The 27800-nt window shown below is 43.6% G+C and overlaps 1 protein-coding gene across 1 annotated transcript in view; it reads right to left on the bottom strand.

The window, feature by feature from the left end:
• Window positions 1-3280: 3280 nt before the first annotated feature.
• Window positions 3281-27800, bottom strand: part of GRIA3 (glutamate ionotropic receptor AMPA type subunit 3) — a 275026-nt gene continuing 250506 nt past the window's right edge. Inside the window, exons 14-17 of the mRNA XM_035008174.1 lie at window positions 25773-26020; window positions 25097-25211; window positions 7931-8178; window positions 3281-3675 (exon numbers count right to left, since the gene is read on the bottom strand). Coding sequence (XP_034864065.1) covers window positions 7933-8178; window positions 25097-25211; window positions 25773-26020 — 609 coding nt within the window. The 3' untranslated portion in view covers window positions 3281-3675; window positions 7931-7932. The remainder of the gene's footprint in view (window positions 3676-7930; window positions 8179-25096; window positions 25212-25772; window positions 26021-27800) is intronic.

Raw genomic sequence — 27800 nt, 5'->3', positions numbered from 1 at the left:
GCTGATTTTTATCAGCCCCCCCCCCAGGGAACCACTACTCCAATCTGGTCCCTGAATCTGCTCCCTAGGGACTCAGTTCTCTGCTGGTGAGACTGCTGTGGGTGTCCTAACCGAAGACAAGGAAAGCAGCTGAAGGGTCATAAAGCACGATGGTTGGCCAGCCCGTTGCCATTTCCGAGGACCGTGAAGATGGGAGGCCTCCCAACCAAATTAACCTCAGAGTGTTTACATCAGCCTACACTTGAGAATCTTCTGAGAGCTTTCCTTTCCCACTCTGAGTTTTCTGTCTCCAAGGCCTCGTGCTCCCTGTTCCAAACTCCACGACCCCCAATAGCTTCCTTCCTTTCTCACTCTAGCATCTCAGCTGCCCTTTTCTTCTTTCCTGGCTCAGCAGCAAATGATCCCTTCCTTCCCTCCTATCATTATCCCCTATTTTCTATGGGGATCAGAATATAAAACTGGTCTATTCGTAAACACTTGCCATATGTATTGGATAAAACTGTATTCCAGGGGCGCCTGGGTGGCTCAGTTGTTAAGCATCTGCCTTCGGCTCAGGTCATGATCCCGGGGTCCTGGGATCGAGCCCCACATCGGGCTCCCTGCTCTGTGGCAGGCCTGCTTCTCCCTCTCCCACTCCCCCTGCTTGTGTTCCCTCTCTCGCTGTGTCTCTCTCTGTCAAATAAATAAATAAAATCTTAAAAAAAAACTGTATTCCATATTCAGAATCTACAAATCAGACTAGATCTACGGCCTTTCATTTCTCTCGCAGAACTGTTGTAAAATCAGTACAGTCCTGAGTTCATTACTTCTCTCTGCACTCTAGGTCAGTGACCCTGGGTGGAATGAAGGTTCTTTTCCAATGGAATGTGAAGTTACTCTCAGGAATTCGGACAGCAGTACAAAACATAGCCAGTTACCTAAGAGCACCAGGACACATAATTTGTGATGATGTGGGCAAGCAATTGGAAATGTTATTGAAGAACATCAATCCTTAGTTTGGGCACTTTGCTGGGAGGTCAGATCTGGAGAAGGGAGGATGCGAGGCCAAGGTTAGGGTCAAAGCCTCTGAGGAGAGGGTCCCAAAAGGTGGAGGAGACAAAGAATGGGAATGGAAGGCCCTGAGGTCAAACTTTCCCTATCAATGAAGTCCTGCTTCTTGCTGCTTGTAGACACCATCTCACTCTAGGTGATCCCCACAATCCCAACCTAAGGTCTGGGTGGCACACTGCTATTTAGGTCAAGGGCTCTGAGCCTGACTATGTGTGGCTGCAGTTGAGTGTCGGGCAGGGGTGGCGTCATCCTTTAGGAGAATCACCGGCAAGGTGACTGTGACATCGTTGGCAAAGCTTCCGGTGGGAAGTAAATTAGTGAACAATAACGTCTTAGCACCTGCATCCGAGTAAATTTTAAACAGTCAAAGCACAGACATGAATGCTTTCTTTACAATTTTATTTACAAAATGTATTAAAACTTTGTACAATACCTCATGGCAATGAGGCTCCGTAATTTATGCCCACACATGCAATTTACGCTTTTACGGCCATTAGTTTGCTTGGCAATTTTTCTGTTCACTGAAGTACAGCTTTAACAACGAAAAGAAAAGAATCGGAAAAAAAAATCCTCAAGTGACTACCGCCAAACTCCCATAGCTTGAAGTTAGTAGCAGAGATTTGAAGCAATCAATGTTTTTTTTTTAAACATGCAAGTTTTTTAAAAATAACAAACCAATTTACCCGCCTCTTCATTCCCAGTGAAGTTTCCTCTGAAAAACTGATTTGAGTCAATAAACATACATTTCTCTTTATACAGTGCCTCTGAAAACATTTGTGTGTAGGTTGGTTGATTCGTTTTATACAACTTCACATTTGCACGGCGTCAGCTTCCTGCTCTGGACATCATAGCATTCAGAAGTTGAAAGTCACAGGTTCATGAAAACAAAACAGAACAAAAACACAACAGCTTTCTTTTTGTTTGTTCAATACCATTTAAAATTTGACAGGTGAGTTATTCGCTGATGACACAATTTTTGGAATGAAAGTTTATATTACACTTTTCTGGAAACGTTTCATTGGAACGAGACTTCTTCCTTCCTTTTCTGAAGACAAGAGCAAATGGGCAGCGAGTCGGCTAAGCATCTAAAGGTCACACTTGGGAAATGAATTCAAGCTCCTAGTTTTTACAGTCTGGAAACTTCCCAATGCACGTCACTGATGAGAGCAAACTACTGAACTACAGGAAGCATACGTCATTATATAGGAGGTAATTAGTGAGCGGAGACTATTTCCTCTGACTGTTCCGATAATGCCAATGGCAGGTGCGCAATTAGTTACTTGATAGCCCGTGGAGCAGTGGAGCGTTCTTCTGAGAGAGACAGTGGAGAGATGGCTCCGAGCAAGGACCTAGGAGTGATGCTGAGGCCCTGGGTTTAGCAGTAGGTTTGGGAATGCGTTTTAGTCTTTGCAAACTAGAAAAGGACACATGCAGTCTGACGGAGAGCCACGGGCAGTAACAGGCAACAGCTGGGAAGACAGACCTAGCAAGAGTAAAAGTTGGACTGAGAACTGTGGTCTGAACCCACTGGCCCGCCTTGCGACGCGGTCCTGTCTCCGGGGTGTACACTTGAAAGGCATACTTAGCGGAGAAAGCAGAGCTAAACACAGTGTTGTTTCTGAGAAAGATACTCTAAACATTTGGGAGTGTAGGCAGCATTTCCCTCACCTCAATGCTAAATACTCAGCTGTATTGACTTAAAATGCACACTGAAGCAAGAAAAACAGATCTGTGAGCTGCAATTCCAGGCTTCTTGGAGAGCCCCGGGATCCGTTTTAGGAAAGCACCGAGAGGTTTGCCTGATAGTGCCCCGTCCCTTGCTACACACAAAAGTCAATTTCGAAAGCTCTGTTAATCCCTTCACCGAGTGGGAAGTTATCAAAGCATTTTCACGAAACCATTTCAAGAACACAGAGAAGTCAAGGCTTAGTCCCTTTTCCAAAGTGTTTGAATTTTCTTATGTGTCGCATTTACATTCTAAAGATACACACATTTTAGCAACGTTGAAAGGAAAGAGGGTTCACACAACATCACTACCAACAGGAACTACCAAAAACATCTGGTCAGCAGATCCTAGAAGAAATGCCAGTCTGTCTTCCCAAACACAGGGAGTCAGAGATTTTTTTTTTTTTAATCAGGAGGAATTAATTATTTTAGCTGAGATGGGCCTATTTGCTGAACTGGAATTAAAAATTTTTTTGTGCGTGTGTGTGTGCTGTGCGCGTGTGCGTGTGTGCGTGCGTGGGTGTATTAAAGAACGTGGTGTTTGTATATTGAGCAGTGGTATCAAAGGATGGCTTTTGTTGAATTGACTTTTTTTAATAAGATTTTTTTTCACATACTGGAATCTTGCATGTCCATTTTTTTTTTGTTGGTTTTATTTTAATTTTTTTTTCAAGCAAAGCAAAAAGATTTCAATGATGGTTTGCATTGTCGTGAGTCTCAGAGTGTTCCGTAAGGCACTGAAGGAAAAAAACATCAGTTTTTCCTATTGAAAGGTCATTGCACCATCAGCAATATTCGTGTCACGCCCGACACCAAGGAGAGTGAAATCTGGCTCAGGATCCTTGAAGCAGCCACGTTTTCGGTGATTCCTCTCATCACATGCCGCCAGTGGGACGGGACCTGCAAAGGCAAGGGGGTAACTTCCATGTGAATGGGCTTTCTCTTAGGGATTTCGACGTTTCTTACGGCTCAGTCTATCTTGGACGAGAACCATGAGTGTTTTCTCAAACTGGCATCGCTGGGGCTGCACCCAGTTTGACTGACTTTAGGCAACAAGTCTGTTTAAATTCTCTCTCCCGATGCAAAAGCTTTGCCATCGGTTAAATTAGGTTCCTTCTCTACTGTGCCTTGTACTAAGGAATATATGGATGTCACGTGACGTCTAACTCCAGGCATTGATCACTTAGGATGCAGGTAGACTAGGAAGTCTTGATAGCATTTATATAGACATATGCAGAACAACTAACCTGTGGGCTGTATTCTGATTGCAGAACCTGTGGCAGGGGACTGTTTACCTAAGACAGAGGATAAACAGTGTTCTGTGTGGCTTGCTCAATTGAAATCCATTTGACTGCGAGAAGAAAATGTGCCGTTCATTGCTGGAAAAGTGACAGCTTGTGTCTCAATACCTACAGCCTTGGTTATTCCAATCTGAAAATAGCACACGGGCTTTAAAGGGGCAGCACATACCAGAAAGAAGTCAGAACGGTGGTACCCAGGCTTGGCATCCATGGGGTCTTTGCTTGGATGTTAGAGGCCTGATTGGGATGCTGATGCTGCCCCCACCGTAGGAGGGATTAACTTGGGCAGGGCATTCATTTGCCCCTGACTCTGAAGCCCGCAGGGCACTTTCCTGATTCCTCTTCAAGCTCATACCCCTCTCCTCCATCCTTTCCCTCTATACCAAGGGAACCCTTGTTTTTCCCCTGAGCCGACAATTTCCCCAGCAAGAATGTTTATGCATGGGCTGCAGAAGGAAAATTGATCATTTTGAAAATGGGCCACACGGACAAAGTTAACATTTTGTGGGAAGACAAAATGGAACCGTCTTAGGGGAAAAATGGAAATCGTTTCCCTTAACTTCAGGCATCTTGAGGTCTTGAAAATGAGAAGCATTTCAAAAATATTGTTGAAGAAACCAAAGAAGCTAGAAGTAGCTCTTGACGGCAATGGGGAAATTGGGAAGAGTCTCTTAAGACAATTAGCAGAGCCAGCTCTAGGGTGCAGGGAATCTGGAACACTCGGCGGCCAGTCACCTGCCGAGGCATGCTTGGGGGCCACCCTTCCAGGAGTTGGTCTTTATTAACCAGGTTTCACCTGGATCATATTTTTGCAGGTGATTTGCCCTGGAGTCAGTTTACCTGAAGAATTAATGGTACCCCAAACTCTTAAGGCGGGCTCTGATAACTAGCAATAAAAGTAAAATCTCAGGGTGCCTCTTGATCTCTGTGCCCCTGCATAGGCCGTGACAGATCTAGGCCAATTCAGAGAACTGGAAGCTTAATAACTAGGTAACAAATGAGAAGTCATTAGGAGATCTTCCAGAACTTTGTGGGAATTAAAAGATGAATGGATAAAGGGCTCACCCTTCACTTAACCAACATTACGTGACCAAACTGGCTGAGAACAGCAGACAGGTTTCTGTTTCCTGCTCAGCTTGCTGTGTGCCTCTTGGACTGACACATGGAAGGATTTTTCTGGCATCCTCTGAGGCTTTTCCTTCTTGTGTGGAGACTTCACATAGACTCAGAGGACAGATTTGTTTGCTGAGGCTTTCCCCAGCTTTTTTTTTCATCCTAGGATGGTTGCCAAGGTGCTAGCTAACTGGGCCCTAACAACATTGGCATTGATGTCTATTAAAATGTGATTTTTGCCTCTTTTAGCCTGCATTTTGCCTCACAAAGTGGATCAAACAAGATGACTAAAGGGAAGCCAGGGAGACAGATGTGGCAATCTCGTTTCTGGGTTTCCATTTGAGGACTGCAACATTCTGCCCAGAGGCTTGCCGACCCCAGCTTTCTCTTTCTTTCCCTTCCTTTTTCTCTCTTCCTCTTTCTGTCCTTCCCCCTCTGCCCTTCCCTCTGTCCTTCCCTCCCTCTTTCCTTTCCTTCCTTAAGTTACATGCCCTGAGATCATTTTCTCTAGAATCTTACTACTCCCTGGACCAGCAGCAGCAACATGGCCTGGGAGATTGTGAGAAATGGAGACTCTCAGGTAGCATCGCAGACCTGCTCAACCTGAACCTGCATTTTCATAAGTTCCCCACGTAATTCACGACGTACACTGACGTTTAAGAAGCACTGCTCTGGGGCTTTAACAAGAGACTGAGGCTGTGGTAGTCGAGGAGTAGAGACTATAGCTTCCCGGATGGAATGGCTGATAATAAAGAGGGTCTGGGGGCTGTGTGACCCCAAGTCCTGATGCTTGTCTCAGAAAGATTCTTTTTGGGGAAAGCAGGAGATACTGACTATACAACCTCACGTGCAATGTGTAAGAAGGGAGGCACATGCCTTTTTTGGTAAACAAGTGGGACACAGACTTAGGATCTGCTTTCCATTTGATGGGATCCCGTTGGGATTTCAAGGTTCCTGGAGGCCACCAGGCCATGGGTGGTTAGAGGCTGAATGGTTTAGCAAAGGGAATCCAGCTATGGGAGGAAGGAGGACTGGGTCCTAGTCCTAGAATGGCCACTACCTAGTTGTGTTGCCTTGAGCAAGTCACTTGGCGTGACTGGGTCTCAGTTACCTGAAAGGGAAAACACTTTGTGACCCATTGCCTCAAACGAGGCAATAGATGTGAGAGCACTTGGAAAACTGTTATGCCGATTTCAGATGTATTCTTTCTTTGGATGCCAGTATTTCGGAATTTGGGATATAATTAAGGTAAGCTGAAATCGCCCATGTTCTACTCTCTGAAAAAGCAAATCATGTGCCCCGAATTGTAATGGGCGTATATAACTTACTCAAGAGTAAAATATTGTAAGCACACTGGAACATGAAACGCTTGCATGCAAACAATGCTAATTACAGATGGATCTATGTATTGTCCATTCAGCAATGCAATGGGAACACTCAGCGGGTGTGTTAGTTCATGTTGCAGCAGAGGGTTGCGGTCTGCAGTAGGAGAGAACAACCAGCAACTTCACCAAACAAGATAATGCTTTCCATGGTGAAGACACATGATTTATGTGCATGAAGTATTATTTAAAAGGGGGCCGAATTTCGTTCCACAATGTGAAATACAAGGAGATCAAAATGCAAATACTGCATTTGTAGAAACTCGAGAGCATTCAAGGAATTCGTATTGATGTTGACTCATGAGGTAAAGCACCTCCCACCTAGAATGGGGGCTGTGAAGTTGCTAATTGTTCTGTTCCCCTTCAGATAGGTGTGTTAGTGATGACAGATGCACTTGAAGGTGACAAGACTATATTCTCTTAAACACTTCCAGAACGGACAGATTAGCCCACTTTAAGCTTGCCTTTGAACACATCTGAGCTACTGGTTGGCGTAGGGGTGGGGGTTTGGCTGTAGCTGCCGGAGTCAAGGTGGCATTAGTCAGGTTCATCTAAATATGGATTTGGGGCAGCCAACAGCAGGGAGCCTAGACTGTTCTTTGGGAGACACTTACCTGAATATCAGTTCCAAGAAAGGGACAACAAAGGAACTCAAAGATTAAAGAAATGGTCTCAGGCTTAGGCTTAAGAGAACCACCGTGCTCTTACAGAAGCACTGCATTTGTCAAGACGTCAGTGCCCCACTCCTATTCCTCACTCTACCATCGGTTCGAGGGCCACTGCTTTCTCTAGAACTACACTGTCCAATATGGCAGCCACATGCAACCACTGAACACTCGACAGGTGGCTAGTACGAGTTGAGATGTAGCAGAAGTATAAAATACATCCCAGATTTCTAAGACGTAGCATGAAGAAAATAAGGTAAACTATCTCATTCACTTTTGATATTGAGAACATGTTGAGATGAGATCTTGGATATGTTAAGGTAAAGAAAATGTAGCATTAAATTAATTTCACTTGTGTTACTTTTAAAAAGTGTGGTGAGTAGAGCACTTCAGATCATACATGGGGTTCACATATGTGGTTCACAAACATTCCCATTGAACAGCGCTACTCTAGAGAATTTCTTCTCCTTTTGGGTCACACACCACAGTACGATTATGATGGCGCTATTAGAAAAGCAGCACTGCCTGACAAGAAAGTGCAACCATTGTTCTCAAAGAATCAAATGGTTGCAAAGAACAGACAATACTTGAAACAACAAACTGAAGTGAAAAAACAGAGAGAGAGAGAGAAAAAGAGAGAGAGATTAACATATAGTAAGGTAAGGCTGATTAGTTTACTAGACCTTGACCGTACCCCTAGATCTTAACACTCTCTGTTCCATACACGTTGTAGCCTTCTCTGTATGTAGCGTAATTTTGAGTGTTGGTGGCAGGAGCAGGCTTAAAGTTTTGGGTGTTCTTTGTGAGTTTCATGCGTTTGGACTCTGCCCGTGATTTGTAACAGAATTCTATCAAGGCCACCATCATGGCCAGCCCCAGACCTCCGACAAGTATATAGAAAACGCCTGCCACGTTGCTCAGGCTCAGAGCGCTGGTCTTGTCCTAAGAGAAATGAACAACGCGATTAGTTCTTGGGGAAAACACAAGCAATGGGACATCACAATACATGACAACTATGTAGGATAGTTCTAAGTTGCAAAATAACTAAACATTGATGTAAGTAAGTGTTATGAGTCGACTCTGGCAACTGGCTGATGTTTCACAATGGCCCGCAAGATGGTAGATTGTGCTTCTGTTGACAGTTGTGGTCCTCACCTAGCTGTTCATTTACTTTGACTCCTTAATTCCTTTGGTACCTCAAAATGGTATCAATGACTAAATAAAACAGCGCTTGGCCATGGGAGCAAAAGTGTAAACACAAGCCCAATTCATTCCTCTGCCGGCCGCAAAGTGCCATTTGCCAGAGTTGAGCTGTGCCATAGTCTCTAGAAATGTAACACTCTTTTCATTTGGGAACTTGAAGCACTCTTTCCCCTCTCTGGCCCGCAACGCCCCTTTCTCCCTCATTCTCCCTGTGACAAACTTGTCAACAACTTGTCTTTAAGATACCAGGTGAGACTATTAGGGGTTCCTGATATTCTTATCTGGGGAGTTACTTATCGAGGGTTTGTTTAAAAGGGATTAACTCTCCCCTTTCCCCTGGTGGCTGAGAGATTGCTCCCTTCGGGGACTGGTTGCTGAGCTCGCATCCTCAGGGCAGCAAGTCTTCACGCTGCTGGAACAAGGGCCCAGCACAAAGAATTAGCTCCCTTCCATCTTCCTGAGAATTTAAGGAAAACTGTCAGGAGGACCCACTGGGTCCTGAATTGGCTCCATACAAATCAGAAAGCTTTTCTAAGAGGCTGATGATTAAAAAAAAAAAAAAATCCAGCTCATTTTTAGCTTTACTCCAGGGAATGTAGTGAATAATTAAAAAAAAAAAATACTATGCTTCTCTGTTTTCTATTTAAAATGGGGGGAAAAATTGAGGAAGCCGGTCAGTGACTTTCAGGTCGAACTGTGCAAATCTGACTATCTGCCTGCATGAAAAAGCAAAAACTGAGCTGCTGAACAATGGAAAGAAAAAAGTTGGTGCCTTGAGCCCTACCTGGAGGTAGGACACACCAAGGGCCCGGAGCCTTTCTTTGAAAAAAATAAAATAAAATAGCATTTTGTAGTCTTTTTAGAGGGAATGTAACCATTTTGCTGCTGAATGCCATTGTATGGAATACCCAAACTGTCACATCAGTGAATTGGATATCGTATTGACATGGTAACACAGTGAGCAGATAATGGCCAGAGCTGACACGCAACACTGTGGCTCAGCTAGCTGAGGATTAAATGGAGAGATGATATGGCCACGTCCTGATTCTATTGTTATAGGAACCAGCACTATACTTGTTTACTTTAATAAGAAGGCCAATTGGAATTGAAGTGCATGGTCGGGGAGGGGCTATGTGTGAGCCTCATGTCTACAACAACCTCTCAAATGGTCACTCTTCTAGGGTGAATGACAGGTAACTAGAGAAGTGGGAATGTCTGTCACTTATGAAACAATGGGTCATTTCCTTCAGGAGGCTGGCCAGGCTTTCTGCAAGGAATGCTCCACGGTCCACTAGGAAATGGACCAGTTCCAGCAACCGTCCCTCTGCCCTGAGATTGCTCCACGTATGTGGTATTTGACGGGGGAAAAGGACATAACCTTGGACATAATCCGCGTTAGGTCGCAGCAACAAGAACAGTTTCCATTTCCACGTATTTAAGTTTCACAGAATTCCCTGCCATGGGATGTGGAAAACCAGTAGCAAAATGGTTCACTGCGCAGGGGAAATGAGTGGCATTTCATGAAATGAATTAACTGATACCACAATATTAGTTCAAAAAAAGGCAAGGCAAAAATTGAAACTAAAAAGAACTTTCTTAGGGGAGCAAAGGGGGCAGGAAGGAGGCGGGGAAGAGTGTTTCATGCTTATCAATGTGATGTTATCCTGACAATGTATACCCTTAAGGAGCATGCGACTAAATTTCAAAAGTATTACGTACAGAGATTCAAATGACACCTTTGGAAGAGAGAAGTGTGACAGACTTAATGATACTCGAGATCCAAATAGATGCTGAACTCAATACGACAGCAGCTGGGAGGAGGCTAATCACTCTGCTTACAGAGACCAGTCTTTGTTATTTCTTTCTTTGACTGTTTTCACATGGGATCGACATAATGTACAAATAACCAAAGGTATTTACAACTACAAAGTCTCTGACACTGTAAGAAGTTAAGAGAAAGTACTGTCACAACTGGATCTTTTTTTTTTTGGTTGTGGTTGTTGTTAGGTTTTCTCTTTGAACTTTCGAAATGTGAAATACAGTAAAACCCCCTTATAACACAGCTCGGTCTTTGCACAGCTTTGGAAGTGCGGTGGGCTGGATTGCGTTCCAATGTCAACACTAGCTCGTCCGCTCAAGGTCAATGGTTGATGCCCTGCAGCAGGTCTCCGCCGGCAGGGCGCCCGCCTTGTGCCTTTAGCGCTGGTGTTATAAAGGGGTCCCACTGTGTCGGGGGGGGTGTGTTGGGAAGGAAAGCCGTTTTGGGGTAGAAAATAAACAGTGGTTCAAAATGTGATTGCTAATCAGTACAAAAAGACCTTCAGCGACTGACCTTACTCCCGGAGTCCTTGGCTCCACATTCCCCCTTATCGTACCACCATTTGTTTTTCAGCTTGTCTAAGATGCCTTGTTCACTGAGTTTCAATACTGCAAGGTTTACAGGCGTTCTTCACGTGGGAAATAACATAAATAACATTATATTATGTTATTTTATGTTATTCAAGCTTCAAACTACTTTAAAACTATAGAAAGCGATAAAGCAGGGGGCCCTGGCCACAGAGTATTTTAGAACACTGCAGGCAACCTGAGCATTACCTTATAAAAAGTTAACACTACAGCAACGCTATATTTACCAGGGCCTGCCCATATCGCTTTGAGTAATCGGCACACACTGTTAAATAATGAGGATAGAAAAACAGGCACTCCTCGGATAGGTTGTGTGTGGTGGGGAGGGGGTCTCCCCTCAAGTGACAATCGTCCGGCGGCAGCTCGTGGTAGCTTTGTGGCGGAGGTGTGTTAGGTTTGATCTAACCGGGTGTCTTGTTGTACTTCCAGACAGAAAGCAAGCTCTATGGAGGAGCGGGGGGGAGGGGTCCGGGACAAGACAAAAGGATGAATCGGAACAGAAGAGAAAGTAGATTCTATGTGCACAACGTGCCTTCTGATTAGTTGTCCTTTATTATACATATCTGTTGCCCAGATGAAACTGATCTCAGAAAGAACTGTCCTACAGACATGTCTTCACTCCACAAACTGAATTCTTTTTTTTTTTTTTTTTTTTTTTTTTTAAAAAAGATTTTATTTATTTATTCATGATAGACAGAGAGAGAGAGAAAGAGAGAGGCAGAGGGAGAAGCAGGCTCCCGAGGAGCAGGGAGCCCGATGCGGGACTCGATCCCAGGACCCTGAGATCATGACCTGAGCCGAAGGCAGACGCTTAACCATCTGAGCCACCCAGGTGCCCCACAAACTGAATTCTTACGCACGTCCTGGCCTTAGGATTGAGAGTGGAACGTGGACCTCTGAGTTGTGGCTGAGAGGGGTTTCAACCATGAGAGAACTGGACTCTGGCTTGTTTCTGTTACTGACCGGCTGTCTCTCTGGTGTGGCCGTAGGTCGGCGGTCCACTCAGATAACCAGAGGGTGAACCAGATTGTTTAAAAATGGATTATTAATATGGCATGATCTAAGATGGCAAACTGATTCTGCCACTGTGGGTAGTAGTACTGTAGAGAAGCAGTTTAGGTAAGCTGTTCTTCTAAAAGAAGACTTCCTCAACTGAGAGGCTCCTACAGCTCCAGGAGGCCAGGCCATTGCTCTGTAGCCCTCTGCCTCTTAAAGCATTGGGCCTGCTGTCCGAGCCACTGGGCAGATGCAGGAAACCTTACTGGTCCCCGGTTAAGATTTCTTCTCTTAGAAATTTCTTCAGCTGTAAAATAGGAATAGTGACCTTTACCCTGTCGTCTTTCTAGAACTAATGGATTTTAAGTAAAGTATCTCTCATAACTTTAGATAAAAAATGCACTATATTTAGAGGGTGGCATAATTCTATTACAAGGCAATAAGCTACTGTGGGTTCAGAGTCACATGAACAATATTGCGCATACTAGTGCATGTTCTGCTGAACGCCACCAGTTCACAAGGGGGAAAGCAGACACATTTCTGTGACTATGAACATGCCATAGAATTTCTTAGCTTATTTGGGATATGTTGGACCCACCAACATATCCAGTCATTGAGAAGACTTCCTGTAGTCCCAGAGATGTGGCCTCTATCGGACCAAGTCCCCGAAGGCTATTTCCTTTCTCTCCCCCTTTGCCTTTGAGAGCAGAGGGACCATCTCATCCTGAGATATTCCGAGAAATGTATCATCATTTAAAAATAATATGCAATTTCAGAGTACTTGAGATTTGGAAAGCTATAAACCTTGAGTGTCAGGGAGGTGACACTTTCTCGGTTGATGCTGGGCTTGGCAGCCGGAATATCTGCATTTTGTATCTCACCAGGAAATTGAGGTCCTTTTATATTTTAAACAAGTTCCCTCAATCAGTGCTCAGAACCTTAGCCTTCTCAAATGCCAACAGGTTTGGCTTGGGATGCAAAGCAACAAAAGATACTCAAAACTTGGAGCCTCTTGAAGATATTATTGGCAGTGAGAGTTAAGTCTTAGACTTTTAATTTCACTTATTTATTTATGTTTAAAGATTTTCTTTTTGAGTAATCTCTATGCCCAACGTGGGGATTGAATTTACAACCCTGAGAGGGAGAGTTGCACGCCCCACTGACTGAGGCAGTGAGGTGCCCCAAGTCTAAGACTTTTAAAGGACAGACAGGCCATCTATGGCCCCGAGATCAGTGTTGGAACGGCCTTCTCTCCTACTTCCCACTGTTTGGCCCCCTTCTGTTTCTTCTTTCCCCTTACTAGTTTTTGTTTTATCACCAGCTCACCCCCAGTCCTATGCCTTAAGCCAGGCACTGGCCCCCAGGCTCTGGTGGTGGGGGGATGCTTCCCAATGGCTCTTACTGGATCTCCGGAACAGAGCAGTCTGATTAAAGGCACTCACGCTATGGTCCAAATAGAGATATCTCCCTAGAGAGCCCGGGTTTTAAAGAAGGTTGTCAACCATTAAGTGAGCTACATTGATAACGAGTGTTACATGTTAGTTTAGGGGGATAGTTCTCAAAGTGTGGCCCAAGAACCCCCAGAGGATCCCTGAAACCTTTTCATCAGAGGGTCCCCATGATCAAAACTATTTTTCTAATGATACTAAGACCTTCCTTGCCCTTCTCACTCTTATTGCCTCCTGCTGCACAGTGGAGTTTCCTGGAGGCTTCACGACACGTGATCTTGCAACAGATTGAAGGAAAAAGCAGAAATGAGAATCCTATTCTCTTCTACGAAGCCAGATATTAAAGAGATTTGCAAACTCATAGGACAGTGCCACTCCTTACTAATTTTGTTTTGGAAAACTATAGTCAGTTTTCATAAAAACTATGTTATTTATGTTAACATATGTTGGGTTTATTATTTTAAAATAAATTAATGAATACATGCTTTTAAAATGCAATTTTAATTTCCAGAATGGTAAATATTAGTAGGTATAACACACATAAAATCTTTTGGGAGTTCCCTATAATTTTTAAGGGGTCCTGGGACAAAGCAAAGTTTGCGGAGCATCGGTTTGGGAGAAGGGAAAGCTTTTCCTGTGCCGGGGCCTATCCTAGGTTGCCACCATCCACTCTTGCCCAAACCCAGGCTCAGTATGTCAACAGTTTAGAATGCAACTTCTGACAAATGGCCTGTCCCTGCCCAAGGCCATCCAGTGGCCTCCACAGAAAGGCTGGTAACTGCTCTCCACGTCTGTGGCCTCCGTGGTTACCATGGAGGTTACCTTAGGGCAAAGGTTCTCAATCAGGGGTCCTTTTGTCCTCCAGGGGCTATTCGGCAATGTCTAGAGTCACTTCTCATTGTCACAACTGAGTGGGGCGACACCACGGGCACCTAGTGGATAGCGGCTGGGGATGCTGCTAGACACCCTACCGTGCACAGGACAGCCCCCCACCCCGAACCCCCAGGGTCAGCTGGGCCGAGGTTGAGAAACCCTGCCTTCGAGCATCCAGACCTCATCCGGTGCCCCAGGACTTTAGAGAAACCTGACAAATGATATACTTTTAGAAGTTTAGTCTTTGGGGGAAAAATCACAGGGCTTATGAAATCTGGCAGGGAACCAATGTGTGTTTGGGAATTTCTAAATAAAAATGAAGGAGAAAAACAAACATTTCAAGCAACAGCACAGCCAAGGAGCATAAAAGCTGTAATCAGAAATCACAGATAATGCCACTTAACAAGGTTAGGATAGCTGCCAAGAAAAGAAAATGATTTAAGGGCCTAAATCTCCTAGAACTGTTTGTTACTGTGGGGTGGAATACATTCCTGAGATGACAGAGAAAAACTGCCAGGATTTTCTTTCTTACTGTACCTTACGGGATTGCCCAACCGCATGTGCTGACACCCTCCCCCAACACACGCACGAACGCACGCACAATTTGAGCTTTTACAGGAAGAGGATTTAGGTGGGCATTTGGTCATTTTAAATGTCACTTTCTCCATGAAGCCATTTTCGCTCCCCACCTCAGTATTTTCTCCCCTCCTTATTATCTGTACCCATGTCTCGTAACTCCCCCTAAACTGTGTGCTTCTCCAGAGCAGGGACCGTGGCTTACATATTGGTATCCCCCCTTAGAATTGTTCTCTCAACAAATGCTTGTTGAATAGAGAACTCTCTTTTAGCGTTTTGCTTTTCAGCCTGGGATCTCACAAAATTATCATACTTCTACTTATTGTTCGAATTTAATGATCACCCTAAGAAGGGAGATTTATGGCCTCTACTTGGTAAGTAAAGAAACCCAAGCACAGATAGTTTAAGCAACCTGCTCAAGCCTACACAGCAAATGATGGCGCAGGCCAGAGGGCAAATGAATATCTGTTCAACTCTGTACAGTGCATTTTCCAATGGAACACACGAAAGGGTGGCAGTCCTTTTTATTTTTGTTCTTTGCGCTTGGATGTTCCTAATGAAGTTTGTCTTTGGGGACCACCATACTCCACATAGCTATCAACCTAGCAAGGGCATATCTGGTGGCCATAGGTCTCCAAGGGAAGGCTTCAGAGCAGTTACTGCAGGCCCTTAACTGATACCTCAGAGAATTATAAGTCAGAAATATTTATTGTACTCACCTCAACAGAGAACATAAAGAATTAAACAAACTAGGTCAGATTCCTATCATGGAGATTAGTCAGGCATTGTCCCCTTTGGCGGGCTTGCTGTGAACGTTTTGTTGGGTACAGCCCTCCCAAGACAAAGGCAAGGGTCCAGAGGCTGAGGGGGAGAACAGGAGAGCTTTGTGATGTATTTTCAGGGAGAACAGGAGAGCTTTGTGATGTATTTTCAGGGGGTCTGGGGAGTGTCCCCCGCTCCAAAAATATTTTCCTCACAGGGACCTGAAATTCCGTCCTGAGAATTGCATACCTTTAAGTGTGCACAACATTCCTTGTTAAAATTCAAAGCTTCTTTGGGAAATGGGACATGGACCAGAGTAATTATTTACAAACTCCAACACTCTATTCCGTTTTGTTTAAAAACTGTTCAGGCAGGAAGAGTGTAAAGCTCCCCCTAAGAAGAGAACGATCCGCTGCACCTGAAGTCATAGAGATGTGTATGGACTGGTGAGCAGATGGAGAGCATAAGAGCAGAGGTGAATTAGCGTCATTTGAAAGCACATGAAGCTTTCCTGAGCGTGGGGAACAGTTATGGAGTGACATCTATTTTTTTTTAATAGAGGTAGTAATGTAATTCATAATGTTTTGAAAATGAGTCCTACTTTGGAAAAAAAACAAAAGAAAACAAAACCCATAACTGGCTGATACAGATTTTTGCTTATCTCTGCCATCCACACCTGGCAGGACCTCAGCTACAAAGGACGGTGCTCACAAATCCAAGGCATCCAGGCCTGGGTGGCGGGTGTCCAGGTTTCCAGCTTATTCCTGGCATGTGCCAGCTGGGTCAGTGTTATCTTAGTGATGGCCAGTGTTACATATGGAGACAGTTTTAGGATAAGAAGACCATTTCCTTTACTGTGAACGTAGAAACTGTTTACTTAAAAAAAACAAAAAAACACAGTCACTAAATTTTTGATATATTTCAAAAGAAGTGTCCTATTTATTTTTCAATTTTGAGTTCAGGAAATACCCCAAAATAGGTAGTTTGGAGCCATGAACAAAGAACAGAGAAGTGTGGGGAGAGTGATGCAAGGGTGCTGAGTTTCCCCAGAGTGGGAAGGAAGAAAAAAATGGCCTAGTGAATTAATGACCAAGTTGCTTCCTCCCAATGGTGATCCTGGAAGGGTTGATATAAAAATCTGTACTGTGGCTATGTCTCTGAGCCTGAAAAATACAGGATCCCAGGGGCAGTACGATTTATCTGCCCAAGAGACTATGGGATAGGTTCTGCTCTGAATGGCTTCACTTCTCCTTTCTAAGCAGGGACACCTAAAGAGCAAATGCCTGTTTAATTAATGATGCCAGAAGATCTTCAATGGTGCCCTTAGGAGGGGTAGATACACATGTAAATACGTAGCTTACAGAGACAGACAAGGAGATCACAGAGAAGTAAAAGAAATATATGAGTAAGGGTGATGTATTTGCATAGTTAGTGAGGAACCTGCTCTAACAACACAACCTCTGGATGATGACGATGGAAGCTTATCACAACCTAAGCTGGAAGCCCTCCCCTCACCACATGCCTTATCTAAACCTCATTTCAACTTACTGACCCTTGCTTCTTGGTACCTAGTGATTTTTTTCCTGTTGAATGACTTCTTAGAATTGTCCTCAGCCCAGTGGAGGGAGGATTGCCATCCTCTCTTTCACTGGTTTTTCTACTGAAGATATTTCAGGTTTTCATGGGGACAAGTCACCTTTCCCAATTGCTCACTTGCTTCCCTCGCCTTTTCTGAAAAACTCCTAGCATCACTCAGGAAATCACAGGCATGTGTAGATAGGCAGCTAGAGACATCTCTGCCCAGGTAGGTCTTGATTTATTAAGTTGAAGCCAATTGATGACCAACCAAGAGAAGATTCTTTGCTAGATAAAATTAGATTTACTCTAAGGTCCTTTATATTCTTTTCTGTTGGTTACCGTGGGACAGGTCACCTCTCCATACACTAGCTGTTAGAGGTCATCGTAGTTCAATATATGCCCTAGGCTACACTAGAATCTGGAGCCCTTAAAAAAAAAAGTCTCTATCCAATTCTTTCACAGGGCTTTCTGGATGCAGGACTCTAGGAGAATGAGGATTTAAGTCATTTCAATCCTTCTACCCTTGGATCAGCCTGAGCTTTCTCCACAACCTGGGAGCATGTTCCATACAACTGCTGGCATTATTGGGCTCTGGCCACCCAGGCAACCCTCAGTCCCCAGGGGCAGCTACAATGATTTGCAGAGTTATGCAGAGCTTAGCTGCTAGAAGCTCCCTCTGAGTGAGAATTTATATCTATGTAGTTCACAAATGTAGCTCAAACCTATTTAACTCCTTGCTAATTAGACCATAATTTAATACAAGTGCAAAGAGCAAATTCAATAATGCATGCATATAACATGAGGAGTTGAAAGCTGTGAGTCATTTTACTAAGGGCCTAACAATGCTAGTGACTGAAACCTATCAATGAGCATCTATGCTAGAGAAGCAGCTCCAGAAGTCGCTTGTGGATATGTGAGTAAAGCCAGTGCATTTCCAGACGGTAATCTCTCAGATTCAAAGTGATAGACCCCTTGAGTCCACAAGTTGTGAATTTCACTGATGGACTTCGGCAAAACCAGGACTTTGTCCAACCTCTCCCTTTAGAACAGGAATCCAAAACCATTATTGGTTGTGGACTAACTCACACAACCCAATTTGTTTGGGAGGACTTCTTACTCCGTTTGTCCCTGATAGAGAGAAGGAGCTCAGGGAAGTGCTAAGCATCTGGAGAAGCCAGTTTTGGTTAAAACGTGGCCACAGATACTTCCCCAAGTCATAATTGATATGATGCACTTGAAAACTCTGTTTTAAGATCCATTAAAAACTCAAACTATCAAATTTGGTTGGGCTTTATGACTTATAAACGTGTTTCCTTGAGTTCATTCCAATGGCACCAAGAAAGAAAAACCTAGCCGGACAAGACAGACAGAAACCGATCTCATGTTAGATCAGAAACTCACATGACACGTGTTTCTGAAGACGTCGAGTTCATGCCCCTGACTCTAGGCAAAATGTTCATCGAGAGTTTAATCTGATGGGTGTTGGCATCTTCTTTTCTCCCCAAAAGCCCTCTCTTGAGCATGACCCATAGAAAAATAATCAGTCTTAGCTTATGCTCCATTAGATTGCAACAAATGGGGTCTATCTATCAGATCCGAAAGCTGACTACTGGTTGCCAGGCCAGGACACATTCCATACTTTCCTAGCACGCAGTCCAGCATCCACTTCTCTGCCCTTTCCAGCAGTGAGGCTACATAAGACACACCAGCAGACTCAGTCTCTCCCTCTCATTCTCTCTTGATTGCTCGCTCGCACTCTTTTTTAGATGCAAAGTATGCTATTGCCTTCAGTTTGTATTTTGAGAAATATTTCCTTCAAGGCCAGATGAAATTCAGCTTTACAGGGAATTTTAAAGTGTGCAACACACTTTTGCCACCTGCGACCAATGGGGATTTGCCTCACGTGCCAAGGGCCAAATGCTGTACCGCTCTCTAGAAAGTCAAAAGAGAATGGATTTCCATTGTTCTCCATAAATTTGCCCCCACCCTTCTCCACCAACTTCAACTCCCACCCTCATTGCATATATTTCAATCATTTCAAATCTTTCATGTCTCGGTTCCATGGCTGTCTTGCCTTTCGGAGAGTGTAGTTCTATAACCTTCTCTCCAGATGAAAGGAAACCAAATGATTTGGTCTTAGTGGGGCAGAAAGGGTATAAACACACACCATTTCACTCTGCCTCTGTGGCCGTGTCTCTCCTGTCGGCAATTGTATAACAGCATTCTTACCTGCAGGCTTTTCTCTCCTGCTGCTCTTTCAGTAGCTCAGGTGTTGAACATTTAGTCATTATTTGTCAATAAGAAACACATTCAAGTTATCAGGATAACACCAAAGGCAAATCATCACGTCTTAATCATAGAAATCATGTTAAGGCCCCGCAATTGCCAAAAAAAAAAAAAAAAAAAAAATCGCTAGAATGGATTAATTAAAACAATTTTTTTTTCTGGACTACAACTTTTTCCTGGTGGTAGAATTGATTCTTTAACACCATCTGGCAAAAATCAGTGGTTTTGGCAGTCACTGGACTGGTTCAGTTCTTAAGGCAAAAAAGGTCCCTTGCTTGAAGCAGCCACTTGAGAGAAAGTGAGGGTTTGCTCTTGGGAAGAAGACCTGAGTAAAGTTCCAGGAGCAAATTTAGTCACTACCAGCAAAGAAAACTGTCAGGTTCTTCATACTTCCAGGAGGCAGCACCAGCACAGAGACATGCAAACCAACGAAGAGCATAATATACTCACCCTACTCCTTGATCCCAAACCAGTCTCGGTGATTCACAGGAACTTCTTCTAAGACCCAGGAAGTGCCATCGATCTGTAATGATTCTTGCCTACACACATAACAGTGTCAATAAAGAGTCATTGGGATCCATCTTAACCCTGGGCATCCAAAATGTCTACCTTTAGGGATGGCTTCTGCCAATAAAAGGTCCATCTTGTTGCAGGTAAAAGGCAGATGCAGATTCACATCCGTGACCCAAGGCCCAAGAATGTCAAAGAATTCTGGGTGTGGAAGAGAAGTGGTTAAGAGACGGTGGCATAGGAGAGGAGGATTGTAGACATACACGGAAGAAGAAATACACACAAAACTGAGGATCTCATTTATACATATGGGAAACATAGTATCACCTCATTCAGCTAAGGGCCACCAAATAGGAAGCTGAGGGCATTTGAAAGCAGGCTGTTCTAAAGTATAACTTTTTACTGTCTTTGAATATGAGACTTGCTAAGCAAATGCAGGAGATCAAAAACATGATTGCTAGTGATAGGAAGGAAGGACGCGTTTGAATTTCTTAAGAGAACAAACTCTTTTTAGGTCCTTTGAAAGCACCCACATGAAAAGAAACACAACTAATTTTAATTGCAAGCCACTTTTTGAATTTAGGAAAACAAGTTCCCTAAATGCTTTCCTAGCGTCACAGTGGTTATTCTAGTCCCTATATAGTTTTGAAGATAACAAAGCTGCATTTCTCTAACGAGGTTCTGTAAATCATAATGATCACTCAACCATTTCTTTACTTAATCAAAGTTTAACTGCATTTCTCCCATCGTCATCCCTTACTTCCCGATATGCCTTGCAAGGTAAGGCACTGGTCGTGCAACTCTCCTTCCAGACAAGCGGTTCAGGGTGGTTCCATTGAAACATTCTGTTCCAGTGTTCCCCTAAGCACACAAAGCGTGCTGATTGTCAGCTTGGAAAAGACGGACACTAGAAGTCTAAATTCCTGGATAGAACTAAAGCCGGGACAATTTTAGGGTGAGGTGGGGGGAGGGCTTACAAAGTCTTGTCCCTCCAGGCACAGGTAGCTTGTTTCATAGAGCAGACCCCCTCTAGGAAGGTACAGCTACACAGGAAAGCTAAGCTGGTGCCCTTTCCCCAAGATTAAGGGAGTGAAGCAGGGTAAGCGGGGGCGGAATCAGAAGAATTTGAGTTTGAGGCGACAGGCAGCTGTGGAGGGAGGCTGATGTGCTTATGTGGTAATTCAGCAGCTAAATCCCTATTCTGCCGTGATTTACAGAGACAGACTTTCACTGGCTATGTCACAACCCCCCCCCCCCCCCCGTGATCTGGGTTTATCGCTGAAACAACCTACTGGCTCTTAATTACCGCATTTACACAACACATTGTAATAACGCACTAACACAAAAGGGTGACTTGCAGGTTAAAAAATTCCCAAACCACAGCTCTAATTTTCATGATCCTTGGCTGTACATTTATAGTCCATCAAGGAAGGATCAGGTCTGATTTGTTTGTGTCCTATTAGCCCAGGTTCAGGAAATGGCTAAAACAGAGCAGGATTTCGGTGCAGGGGCCACCTTAGTGGCTGACCTTGTCTTAATTCCTTGCATTCCGAAAATGAGATAAAATCAGGGAAATGAAAGAAAATAAATATCTGTTGCATTAGTTTAAGCATGTGCACATTTAAAACAGCCTGAAAAATTGTCGGTTCCTTCCGTAGAAGGGTAACTTTTTGAGAGTAGGCTGAAAATTCATGATGTCTCATGCCAGGGGGGAAAAGTCAACAATTTAACATAATTGCCCACTTATTATTTTAAGGTTGCGGGAGAGAAACAGAGATAAGTATTGTAGGTTTTTCTCCCTCTCCTGGTTTCAGAGATAATAGGTGTGGAAGTGTTTTTGAAAAAGTAAAAGCACTCATAAATGTCAGGCTTTGTGATTATTGTCATTTTTAGTAATCAGCACTGAGGGTTGAAATGGCTTAAATATGCCAATTGCCTTGTAACCAAGGTAGTTGAGAATGAACCTGGTTTTCGTGGAAATATCTCATATGCAATCAGCTTTGCATTGCTCATTGGATGGGTCTATGTGATCAATTGCTGTCTGCAATATTATCACAAGAGGTGACCCTGAAAGTCAGCAGAGATTTGTGACAGCATTAGCTGTGTGACCATCTCAAAGTCACCACCATCTCTGGGTCTCACTCTCCGTGAAATGATGGTACATTCAACAGTCAATTGTCAGGTCACCTGGGGATGGGATACAATGCGGAAGTGTAATTCTCAAGCCACTTTACTAATACAGTCAAACCTCGCTGATTTGGACTAACATAGAGGAAAGACTGTCTCAATGAGAAAGTCCTGAATTACCAAACAGGCTTGAGGAATGACAGCTTTATTACTTTAGGTCTGTTTTGTAATTCAAACTCACTATAATACACTGCCGTAGTAGAGGTCCTTGTGAGAACTACTTTAGCAGATAGATTTGTAATAAATATGAGCTATCTAACGAATGCTTGCAATGTTTGTGAAAAAAATTTGTTCTCTTAAGGAAGAAATTCAACTGACAATCTAAACTCTTCATTTGCTTAACAAACCTCTCCTGGCCCCTTTCTTGATGCTATGCGGGTAGACAGTCCACTGGTCCCTGTCAGGTTTGTCACAAATTGTAAATCTGAGGGCTCCAGATTAACGGGGCTTCGCTGCCTTTTCTACCTTCTCCACTGATTTGCTTTTGGCGTCACCACCAAATAGTGGTAAAAACAAATTCAAGTTCATCTCTTGCCCCTTCTCTTGCTCACTCTCAGCAAACAGCAGGTAGCGAGAAGGGAGAGGACAAAGGCAAACTCCTTGGTAATCCGGAAACAGAATAAGCAATCGTTGGAGATGCGGCACTCATCATACTATTATCCATAGCTGAGAAAGGGGTTGACTTATTTCAAAAGGCTGGCTGGAGGGATGACCGAAACAAGTGATTTTGAAAGATGCCTGGCAGGTAGCACTAGTGTCAAAGAAGCTGGAAACATTTAGGCTCTACTGAACTGTTTTTCCTACTTGCATATCGAAAATCAGATCATCTGGAAATCGTGGGCTGGCAATAAGGTTACTTGATAACCTTGCAGCAGTATCAGCTGAGGAAAAAGAGAAAAGCTTGATTGTTGGTTGTAATTAGCAAAGAGCCGGTCTAAAGTTTTAGGGGTCTTCAGGATACCAAAACCTCGGGGTGAAAAGTAAAAATTCGGCCAACTACATGCAGATTTGTTTTTGGTTTGTGTAACAGCAAACATCTGGTTATTTGAAAACTTCTGGGCACTTGGCATCATGTGGATGTTTTAGAGGCATCTTGACACAGTCCATGGCTCCTCTGTAACCACGCTGAGGGTGAAGGATGGAGTCACGAGAGCAGTGTATCCAATCCAGCTCACTTTTCATTCTGCAACTCACTTGAGTGAGAAAATTAGGTTCTCCGTGGCTTGCTAAGAACACGAGAAAAAGACCAGGAAGAAGGTGCTAACTGCTCTAGGCATCAGGTTAGCCCCTGCAAACTCAACTGAGCCGAAAGCTTGGCTAAGCTGTCAATGTTATCGGTTCACACTGGTGGGAAAGGAAGTTACTGCTTTCTGACACACAGTAAAACCTTGATTAATTGGAATCCATAAGGGAGGAGTAGAATTTTCACTAAGAGTACTCATTTTGTTTCATTCTTGGCTAACAACATGGTTTTTTTCCCCCAAAAATGCTTGTATCCACTTTCTCGCCTCCGGGAAGCAGCCTCTAATGTTTGAGGGTCAATCCAGATGGAGAGAAGATATGGGAGACAAAGCTGAATGTGACCTAACCATAGGTCATCTCTTGGCAAGTGATTTAAAAGAAAAAAATCAATTCCTTGCAGAATTCTTCTTTTTTGGTACTATTGCTGCTTTCTCATCAATGTGGAATACTGAGGAGGGGAAATTCAGTTAGTTGGGGTACTGGTTAGATGAGTTCTGGTTAATCAAGGTTTTACAATAAAAGACCTCGCCAATGCGTGGTAAGATTATGGGCTGAAGAAAGTTGTATTTGAATTTATCTCTTTGAAAGTGCTCTGTATCAGTGTTTCCAAACCCATAATATACTGCAGACTAGCCAACTAACTTTTCCATCAGGATCCTGAGAAATGGAGAGAGAAAGAGAAGAGCAGAGGTGTAACCATTGTCTCTGAAGGAGAAAAGGGTTGGCTTGCCTGTCTGTTGGCCTGTGTGTGGGAAACACTGTTCTTCACCTTAAGATGCCCATGGGTATCTTGGTTGTACAAGAGTTGATCTTACATGCTTCAATATAATTCACATGCCCTTTGGGTCATGGAGGATTTTGTTTTCAGGTCCTCTCTTGTACTTACCCAACATGTCCTTCCATTACTTAGTATCATGGCTTCCGAGCTTGCCCCTATTTCTTGTTGCTTGGATGAATGCTATTCGTTTCATTCTTTCTAGCCCTGAAGAGCATTGTGGAGCCAAAGGAATGCCAAGTAAGATGGATTTTCTCATGAAGGCAGCCTGGATAACAATTAGACCTACCTGAACCAAGAACATGGCTAAGGAGAAGCCAAATCAGGGATTTATACACATGGAGTATCACAGACGACGCACTTGTTTAAATATACAGAATGTCTTTGCCAAATCTGGATATGGGGTGGCCTATTGAAGAAAGACCCCATTTAACTTGAAACCGAGCTGGTTCTTTGGCTTTCAAGTTAAGTGGGGCCAGCTTAAACAGGCCATCACATATCAAGAACACCATCTCATCACTCATACACATAATTGAAGAAGCCAACTCTAATCAACCAACCAACCAACCAACCAACCAACCAACCTCTGTGAGCAACCGTCATGCCTTGGGGAAAAAAAAAGGCTGTAACCTGACTTTTCAGTAGGTAGATTTGATTTCTCACACCACTGGTGTGAGGCAGGCAGGGATAGTCTTAAGGCAAGCCTGGGGCTCTTGAAAGCCTAGGCTGATGAAACCCACACTATGGCCTTCATAAGGCAACCAGTCTGGCATGTGAGGGGAAGGGAGGGGTGTGGAGGGGGAGCCTCTGTCTGGGAGTTTAAGAAGGGACCCAAGTTAGATCAAAAATGCGGGCAGTGCCCTGGAGTCTTTCTGGTTCCCAAAGCTGCCAGGCAGGGGAATAACCTGGTCATTCCACCTTATGTGTGAGTCTTGTGCTCTCTCCTCAATAATAAGATAACAGTCTTGCCGATTACTCGTCACTAAGGGTACCCGGTTGTGGTGACATTGAGGCTGACCTTGGAGTCACCGCCCCCGCTGCCGCACTCTCCTTTGTCGTACCACCATTTGTTTTTCAATTTGTCCAAGAGGCCTTGCTCATTCAGTTTTAATACTGCCAGGTTAACAGCATTTCTTGAAACGATAAAACATAACTTGTAAGAAAATGCACAAATGCTTAGGAAATCGTTAACGTATAAAAAGGAGCACAAGAGGACAAATTGGCTAAATTTCACAGAACGTGGAGCTATAAAAATGTCTGTACAGCAAATACAGGGTTAAATATTGGAAGGTGGCATGGAGGATAACATTTGCTCAAAACTGAAGTGTGCGGGATGGGGAAATCGTCTTTGAGAAAAAAAGTAACAAGAACACCACATCCATGCAATTAACATTCGTCACATATGGCACCATAACTTGGCTTTTACCATTTAAATTGAAAAAGCCGTTGAACTGTAAAATTAAAACAGCAACAAACAGTCAGAGAGGACAACACAGAGAGAGAACATTAAAAAAAAATGGATGCATTAAATCGATGAAACCATAATTTACCGTCTTATTTAACTCCATGGAATAGTGTAGGTTTTAAACTTTAAAAGTTACCTCAAAATCCACAAGAAAGAAAATGACAACAAAATGCATCAGGGTAGGTGGAATACTATAACAACACGGATATTGTTATATTATTCCACCCACCTTAATGCTGAGCCTTTAGGGGTTGCCACACCATAGCCTTTGGAATCCAGATTTCCACCAACTTTCATGGTATCACACGGTTTTCTCTGCTCAATGTACTCATTCATGGTTGACTCCAGCAGGAAGGCGAACTTCCCCTTGGACTTCCGCACTCGGGCCACTCCGTCTGCTGTCGTTTTGGTAAACACAGATGGCTCTGCTGATTTCATGTAAGACCACATTTTCTCATAGACTGCAATTTTGGACCTCTGCAACAGAGAGAAGAATTCTTAGAGCTACCAGATATTAGCACTGGAAAAGGCATCGGCACAGTGGTTTTTGAACGTGCTCAATTGCCGCTCGCAGGAAGAAGAGCAGGCCACACTGTGACCCGGTAGGTACACGCATACATATGTAAGCGTGGTTCCACAATCTGTTTCTCAAAACTGCCCTTGTCTTTGCGATGTGTGATGCTCTCTGATATTTTCCACCCTATTCTAATTCACTGCAAACACACACACACACACACACACACACGTCAGGACGCACTGAATTGATTTTGTGGCTCCACTAATGGGTTTGCAATCTAGTTTGAAAAACACTTTCTTGGTTCAATCTTCCTCTCCATTCAGGAATCTCCCCTATGATATCCTGCTCTGTGGTTACCTTTACCTGCCTGAAAAAAAACTGCCATTGGAGGGAAGAGTAAACCATTTTAGTGAGCCCACTCCGGCACAGGGCATCAATTATTGGAAGAAAGTCCTTTCTTATTCCAAGCTGAAATTTATCTCTCTGTAACTCCCAACCTTTATCACTATCTGCAGGAGCTCTGCAAGGCAATCCCATCTCTGCTTCTGCATGATGGCGGTTGTTAAACCCTCTCTTCGTCTGGTCAAACTCCACTGATGTCTAAAGCTATTTCCAGAATGCTCACAATTTTGGTCTATCTCCCATAGGATTTGAGCTAGCAATGCCTCTCTTTAATTAGATTGCCTAGAGATAGACATGGTACCCCAGATATCTGACAAAGACAGAATGGAAAGACACACGGTTTGCTTCTAGTCATTGGAGCATTATTTTCTAGCACAACACTGCCTGAGTTTGCATTCATGTATTTAGCCTTTCATCCATCCTTTTAACAAATATTTCTTGAGCATCTGCTATATCTAAAGCATTCTACTGGGGGTGTGAAGAATATAATAGAGAGTGAATAGGGTCCCTCTTTCAACTCAGGTGGAGGCCAAACCCCAACTTTAAGTTCTTCCTGCCAAACCAAGTTTCCCTCATCTTTACCATTTTGGATTTTGAATTTAATGCCATTAAATTTCATCTCAATTCAGGTGGTCCTTAGAACATGTACTAAATGCTTATAGCTCTGTATTAGGCATTCTGGAGAATATAAAGGGAGTGTGATCTCAATGACCCCAGAACTTCCAACTGAGTTGGGAGCTAGGTCCTTAGGAATGAAAACCCTACAGAATAATTCTGAAGTGCTATTTGACCAGAGGTGAGGAAGCACGGTAGAAACTAGAAACCTATGCCATGATGTCAAGTGTCATTTTATGGGCTCTCCTGGCCCCGACCTCAGGTTTTTTGATTGTTAATTTAGCTGCTCTCCTCTGGATTTTGGCTGACAACCTTCTTGAGGCCAGCTTAAGTAATTCCAGCTCCCAGAGCTATGGCCATGGAAAGTGTTTATGGCAATCAGATCCCCCACTGAGGCCCTCAGTGAGCCACTGAAACTGTTCACTGAGATTGAAAATATGGTTTCCATGTTTGGTTTGCAAAAAGAACAGGAAAAAGAAAAAGCCAATATGGCTGAAGCCAAATGAGCAAAAGGGAGAATGGTAGGAAAGGAGTTTAGAATGATAATCAGAGGTCAGATCTTGTAGGGCCCTGTAGGTCATGGTAAAACATTTGGATTTATTCTGACTGGAAACGAAAGATTGTGAGGAGGGGTGTGATAAGAATCTGATTTAAAGTTTTAAAACATTACTCTGGCTGCTCTATGGAGAATCCACTCTAAGGTGGGCCAGAGTGGAAGCGAGG

The sequence above is a fragment of the Mirounga leonina genome, unplaced genomic scaffold (assembly GCF_011800145.1).
Source record: "Mirounga leonina isolate KUSES-001 unplaced genomic scaffold, KU_Mleo_1.0 Mir_101664, whole genome shotgun sequence".
Classification (NCBI taxonomy): Eukaryota; Metazoa; Chordata; class Mammalia; order Carnivora; family Phocidae; genus Mirounga; species Mirounga leonina.
Note: the sequence above shows the minus strand (reverse complement) of the source record. Positions and strands in the feature narration are given on the sequence as shown.